Here is a 7,500-nt window from a genome sequence, read left to right as displayed (position 1 = left end):
AAAAAGCATGAATAAGACAAGGAGAAGAAGGGGCGAGGAGAAGGGAGCATGAGAGGGGAGTAATAGGAGAATGAAGAGGGAGGAACAGACACAGGAGAAAAGTAGGACGAAAAGAAGAAGAAGGAGGAGGAAGATAAGAGGGGAGGAGAAAGAGGAGGAGGAGGAGGACGAAGAGAAGGAGAAGGAGGAGGAGGAGGAGGAGGAGGAGGAGGAGGAGGAAGAGCAGCAGAAGCAGTAACACCAGCAGCAGGAGGAGGAGGAGGAGCAGGAAAAGAGGCAGGAAGAAGAGGAGGAGGAGGGGAAGAAGGAGGAGAAATGAGAAGAATGAAGAGGAGACGGCGAATTAAAAGGAAGAGGAGGAGTTAAACTAAAAGAAAGGTGGAGAGGAGTAATCAGAATAGAAAGAGGAGGAAGACAAAGAAAAAGAATAAGAAAAGAGACAAGAAAATCGAGGAAGGAGGAGACGAAACACGAAACAAGGTGGACAAAAAAAAACAAAGAAGAGAAAGAAGAACGAAAAGAAGAAGAAGAAGAAGAGAAAGAGGAACGAAAAGAAGAAGAAGAAGAAGAAGAGAAAGAGGAACGAAAAGAAGAAGAAGAAGAAGAGAAAGAGGAACGAAAAGAAGAAGAAGAAGAAGAGAAAGAGGAACGAAAAGAAGAAGAAGAAGAAGAAGAGAAAGAGGAACGAAAAGAAGAAGAAGAAGAAGAAGAAGAAGAAGAGAAAGAGGAATGAAAAGAAGAAGAAGAAAAGAAAGTGGAACGAAAAGAAGAAGAAGAAGAAGAAGAAGAGAAAGAAAAACGAAAAGAAGACGAAGAAGAGAAAGAGGAACGAAAAGAAGAAGAAGAAGAGAAAGAGGAACGAAAAGAGAGAGGGAAAAGGAGGATCCGGCACGCTATATCTCCTCGGGGTAATTAGTCATGATTTAAAAGAGCATTAAATCCTCCTGCGTGAAAGATTTAATATGATCAGCGGAGACGAGGTGGCGCCACTGCGGGCCTCCTTCAGCGAACATTTTCTCGTGCGGAGGAAGAGAAGGAGGATAAAGGGAGGAAGAGGGGGGAAGGGCGAAAGAAGGGGAGAAAGGGCGAAGATGAGGAGAAAGGTGGAAATAGGGATAAAGGGAGGAAGAGGGACGAAGGGCGAAAGAAGGGGAGAAAGGGCGAAGAGGGGGAGAAAGGTGGAAATAGGGATAAAGGGAGGAAGAGGGACGAAGGGCGAAAGAAGGGGAGAAAGGGTGAACAGGGGGAGATAGGTAGAAAGAGGGATAAGGGGGGAAAGAGGGAGGAAGGGCGAAAGAAGGGGAGAAAGGGCGAAGAGGGGGAGAAAGGTAGAAAGAGGGATAAAGGGGGAAAGAGGGAGGAAGGGCAAAAGAAGGGGAGAAAGGGCGAAGAGGGGGAGAAAGGTAGAAAGAGGGATAAAGGGGGAAAGAGGGAGGAAGGGCGAAAGAAGGGGAGACAGGGCGAACAGGGGGAGAAAGGTGGAAAGAGGGAGAAAGAGCGAAAGGGCGAAAGAGAAAAAATTGCGAAAGAGAGAGAGGGGGGGAAAGAGGGAGAAAGAAGTAGGAGAAGGGAGGCTAGAAAGAGAGAAAGAGATGAAAGAGGTGAAAGAATGAGCTGGAGAAGGAGGGGAAGGGAGTGAGAGAGAGAAAGAGGGAAATAATGTGAAGGAGAAGGGAAGTGAGAAAGAGTGAAAGAAGGAGAAAGAGGGAAATAAGAAGGAGAAGAGAGGGGAGAAAGAGGGAAGGAAACAAGGAACCGGAAAAGGGGATGGGAGAAAGAGAAAGAAAGAGAGAAAGAAGGAGCAGGAAAAGAGTGGGAGGAGAAAGAGAAAGAGAGAAAACGGAGGTGGAGGGAGAGTAAGTAAAGAGAGAAAGAGTTAGAGAAGGGGGGAAGAGAGATAATGGAAGAGGAGATAGAGCAAAATGGATAAAGGAAGTCAAGATAAGTAGTGAGAGAAAGGCGGGGGGGAGAGGAGACAGAGAATGTCAACGGGAAAAGCAAACAAGAGAGGGAAAGAAAGGGAAGAATAAGGGAAAAATAAGGAGACTGTGCGAAAAATAGCAAGAGAAAAACGAAAGAAAAAGAGAAGGAATAAAAGATGAAAAACAAGAAACAAAATTAAAAATAAAATGGAGTTAATAACCTAATTAAACCTAAGCTAAAGGGACATTTAAACCATCAATACCATTCTATTTCTAAACATGATCAAACCTGATATAATTTCACTAATTTCATCTGCATATCATTAATCCCCTGTCTATATTAGAATGGCAATGAGGATAGAATAATAATAATAACAATAATAATAATAATAATAATAATAATAATAATAATAATAATAACAATAATAACAATGATAACAATAATAATGATAATGATAATAATAATAATGATAATAATAATAATAATAATAATGATAATAATAATATTGATAATAATAATATTAATAGTAGCAATAACAAATAGTAGTAATGATGATGATGATGATGATAATGATAACAACAACAACAGTAATAGTAATAATTATGAAACCAGATAAAGAATAATACAATTATAAAAATAATGATAATAAGAGGAACAGACTGACAGACAAGAAAAAGGGGGAGATAGAACGAAGGAAAAGAGAGATAAAATATAAAGTGAGATATTTCTCTCTAATCAGTAATCTCATTATAAAGTTCTGAAGACATATTGACGCCCCGGTGAAGAAAGGGGGGGGGGAGTGGGGGATGGTTTGGGCCTGGGGGGAGTGGGGGATGGTTTGGGCCTGGGCGGGGGGGTATGGGTGGGGGGGAGGCGAGGGGGAAGGTAGGATGGGGGGTGTCAAGAATCGGGCCTGGCACTTAATTGACTGAATGACTGGCACTTTTAACTGCTTTCGAGGAACCCTTTCTCGCTTTCTCTCTCTCTCTCTTTTCTTCCTCTCTCTCCCTCTTCTTCTTCTTCTCTCTCTCTCTTTTCTTCTTCTTCTCTCTCTCTCATTCTTCTTTTCTATCTCTCTCCTCTCTTCCTCTCTCCCTCTCTCTCTCCCTCTCTCTCTCTCTCTCTCTCTCTCTCTTATCTTCTTCTACTCTCTCTCTTCTTTCGTCTCTCTCTTCTATAGCTATCTATCTACATTAATTTATCGAGCATATCTTATTCTCTCTCTCTCTCTCTCTCTCTCTCTCTCTCTCTCTCTCTCTCTCTCTCCCTCTCTCTCTCTCTCTCTCTCTCTCTCTCTCTTATCTTCTTCTACTCTCTCTCTTTCTTCTTCTCTCTCTCTCTCTCTCTCTCTCTCTCTCTCTCTCTCTCTCTCTCTCTCTCTCTCTCTCTCTCTCTCTCTCTCTCTCTCTCTCCCTCTTATCTTCTTTCCCCTTGTATTCTCCCAAACGTCATTTCCATCTCCCGTTCCCATTATTGAAAATGAGACAGCAATTTCAGCTGATAATTTCCCGAGATAAAAAAAAAAAAAAAAAAAAAACATCAAGCACATGAATTTTGGTTCGTCATCTAAAGGTCTGAGAAGAGGAAAGGTCAGATGAAAGGTCACAGGGAGTAAGGAGAGGTCAAGATGAGAGTACTTACAGAAGGTCATCACCACCGCGGCGACGGTTGAGAGTCCGGTCAAGCGCCGCCACTCGGCTATCAAGACCTGCAACCTGCCTGCCTGTGGATGCAACAACAGCGACATTCATGGTGCAATTGCAACTTCGGGAGAATTATATTAAGATTAAGAAGATATCAGTATTTATATTGTGATAAGTGTATTATGGTTTAAGAGGCATTTAGTATTCATGTGAATGCGGGCATAATTGCAGGCATATAATGTTTTCTGCGTGTGTGTGTGTGTGTGTGTGTGTGTGTGTGTGTGTGTGTGTGTGTGTGTGTGTGTGTGTGTGTGTGTGTGTGTGTGTGTGTGTGTGCGTGCGTGTATGTGTGCGCTTGCCTGTGTGTGTGCGTGTATACATGTATGTATATATGAATGTATATATCCCATAAGTATACAAACATACGCGCATACATATAACAGTATATCGGATTTAGCAGAATTACATCTGAAGTTTACATGGTCTAGAATATAACATACTGTATATAATTCCCACATACACCCCTGCAGTAGAAGACCAATCCACAGTGAAATATATTCAGAATCCAATCACCCTGACACCCTAATAGAGAACAGATAGAGAACGGGCGGGTTCTTACTCAGTTCCAGAGTGTTCCTTCCGACCTCGCTGACGGACGCCCTCAACTCGCCATACTCCGTCAGCAGTTTACTCTGAATGTGCTCCATTGTCCCCAGCTGCGGAGGAAGAAGCAGGAGAGATGAGGTGGTGGACGGCGGTGATTAATCTTTAATTATGCCTCACGAGGTAATTGGACTTCGGCAGTGAGATGTTTTGATATGGTAATGAGAGTGGGGTTTTTTTTTGTTTTTTTTTTGCAAGAAAGGAGGAGGAGAAAGGAAGAGAAAGCAGACAAGATTATAAAAAAGAAGAGGAGAGATAATGAGAGGGAATGAGTTTTCGAACCTTTTATATACTTCATCCAAAGAGAATGTTGTGACAGTAATACACTCATAAAGGCAGCTTGGATGAGCGTCGGCTTTTCCTCAACTCACCTGGCGATGGATGTTCTCTGCAAAGGCGTCGAGACGGATGAGCCTGAGGGCGGTGTTCAGGGGCTCCAGCTGCTCCTCCAGGGCCTCAGTCACCGCCTGCTGCAGGGTCGCCATGGTGACCTTCACTCGGCTCTGGCCTCCTGTGCAAGAGGGAACAAAACGATGGTTAATTAACCGTACCTCTGATATCACTCTTTATGTTATTCATCTATACATATTTTGTAACATTAAGGGATAGGCTTCAAAAGACTGAATTGCAATTCATAGTACATTATCATTATTTTTTGTGTGGAATGAAAAGATGATTACGTAAAGAATGTGTGAGGTTATGATGATCTGCTTGAGATTAATACTACACCTAATGAAGATATGGATATGGATTCACTGTCGTTTAATGGCTTTCTTGTTTTGTCATCAGAATTAACCAAAATTTACTGGTGGATTGCGATGGAACTTTATAAGTGGACAGCATAAGGACCAGCGATTCGGATTTAGTCATTGATTCGGAATCTGTAAACGGGTCTCGGATGAAATAAATGGATTTATTATCTTTCTAACTCGTTATAGATAATGGATCTGCTTCGAAATTACTTTTTTTATGAGAGTTTGTTGTAGATTTAGCGGATTGCCTTTATGGTTATTAGATAGATAGATAGATAAATAGATAGAAAGTTAAACAGATAGATAGATAGATTGATTGATTGACTGGTAGAGAAAGAGATTGATGCATTGACTGATAGACTGATGGATAGATAGAAAGATTAAACGGATAGGACGATTAGATAGATAAAAAGAACTTATCTGATTCTTTTTTATTCAAATACAGATGGATTACCTTGATAGCCTTTCGGTAAGTTATAAGTGAGAGCGAAATTATCTCTCATACACCACTCCGTATTCATAATGTATTTTTTCTTGAACTAAGAGGCTTGGTATATTCAAAGTCGAAGTAAATGACTCATAATTAAAAACGCCATTCTTGATTACCTCCATGCTCAGTGTTTATATCTGACTGCGAAGAAAATACATAAAAATCCCTTCATCATTTGGACATTATTTTTCTAATGTTCAATAAAAGACTCTTAATTCAAAACATTATTTCACGCTGTTTGTTGGACTATGTCAGCAGTAAAAGAATATGTGTGTGTGTGTGTGTATATATATATATATATATATATATATATATATATATATATATATATAAGGGTAGATTATACGGTGTAAATATACCAACGAAAATCAGTACAGGAAGACACAAAGAATTGGCAACAGGTAAGAAAATAATGGAATTAGCAATAGTAAGCGTAACGTAAGAAATATGGAAAATTAAAAACGGAATACAGAAAATATGTGAGGAGAAAATAAAAGAAACCGAAAATATGTTATAAAAATGAAAGATAAAAACTGAAATATTTAAACTGCAACAGCAAACGGCAGACACCGCATAACACAACAAACGGCAACGGGATATAATGTAAAATGCAAATTTTCCTGTCCCTCAAAAATTGCACGTTCGGGACTGCTGAACATCACAGACACTGATAAAATAATGTTTGAAATGCAAATGGTTGTAATGATGCCCACTCATTTGTTGAAAATAATACAACTGCCGGAACTAAAACAAAAAAAAGGGAGAAAAGCCATATTCCATGATGCAGGTATTGAATTTACATGCATATATATGTGTGTGTGTGCACGCACACACACATACACACACACACACACGCACACACACACACACACACACACACACACACACACACACACACACACACACACATATAGAGATTTCTCTTCCAGAACTGTAACAAAGGCTGGTATTCACATTCCTAACAAGTCATAGAGAAAAGAGACTCTGCAAGTTGCAAGAGGAACCTAGTCAGGAGCATGTAGCTGCAACGCAGTCTGATCTAATCCTGACCATTGTGAATGTTCAAGCAGACGAGCTCTCCCTGTGGGCTTCGTAAACCAGCGGCGCTCGGCACACGGTCCTGCGAGGATCAGCTGCTGCCCGTTAAGGGAGAGGCGGGCCTGGTTCTTCTGTGTTCAGGTGCAGGGAAAATGTGGAAAATAAGTTCGTCTTTTGGTCTCCGCACTATCGTTTTTCGCTTGATCTCTTCCTTTTTATTTCTTTTTATATCCTTTTCTCGTCTCTCTTTTCTTTTCATTCGCCGATTATTTTTTTCAAGTTCAGAGATGCGAGGGTGGATTTTCTGAGTCCAGATCCACATGGGAAATCAATCTCTAAACACTCTCTTCACTCGAGTTCGAATCAAGTACTGCAACGAGGGAGCTAAATCTGACGTCGGCTTGATTGACTGTTTTCTTTTTTATTCTAATAAATGATTGTTGTGATAGACCTTCCTCCTTTTGAGGAGGCAAATGGGCGTCGAGAATATTGTACTGCGATCGTTTCTCATGGTCGCGGAGTGATAAGTATCGCCATTTTCCAATTTTCCACGTTGTGTGTCTACGATTCGCGGCGAAGGATCTGCCAAGCGCCGGAATGATTGGCTACGTGTTCGAAAGCTCCTTACCAAAATAGGATTCGTGTCCAATCAAAATCACGGTGGTAAATGGCTGCTCGGCGAAAGACGGGACGGGAGATGGGTCGATCGCGCTGCCATGAGGGGAATGGGGGTGGGCTGAGGGGATGGGGCGGGTTGGGGGGGAAGGGGTCATGGCTTCGATGTCAGATCCGTGACCTAAGGGTGCGCCACCGCTCGATTTGTCTAGGTTTTCATGAAGTGGCTGATGGTTGCCTTCACAGCGCCTCTGGAAATCACTTCGCGGGGAGTTTTAGCACACTCGCTCACTCTGGCATGCAGACAACCTGGTTGTAGGCACACGCACACACACACACACACACAATGTATATATATATATATATATATATATAT

General features: G+C 41.5%; 1 protein-coding gene across 1 annotated transcript in view; it reads right to left on the bottom strand.

The window, feature by feature from the left end:
* LOC125036741 overlaps window positions 1-7,500 on the bottom strand; it is a 273,718-nt gene that overhangs the window by 59,703 nt on the left and 206,515 nt on the right. Inside the window, exons 3-5 of the mRNA XM_047629596.1 lie at window positions 4,601-4,740; window positions 4,186-4,282; window positions 3,565-3,646 (exon numbers count right to left, since the gene is read on the bottom strand). Of these exons, the coding sequence (XP_047485552.1) occupies window positions 3,565-3,646; window positions 4,186-4,282; window positions 4,601-4,740 (319 nt within the window). The remainder of the gene's footprint in view (window positions 1-3,564; window positions 3,647-4,185; window positions 4,283-4,600; window positions 4,741-7,500) is intronic.

The sequence above is a fragment of the Penaeus chinensis genome, chromosome 21, assembly GCF_019202785.1.
Source record: "Penaeus chinensis breed Huanghai No. 1 chromosome 21, ASM1920278v2, whole genome shotgun sequence".
Classification (NCBI taxonomy): Eukaryota; Metazoa; Arthropoda; class Malacostraca; order Decapoda; family Penaeidae; genus Penaeus; species Penaeus chinensis.
This window is presented reverse-complemented; position numbering and strand designations above follow the sequence as displayed.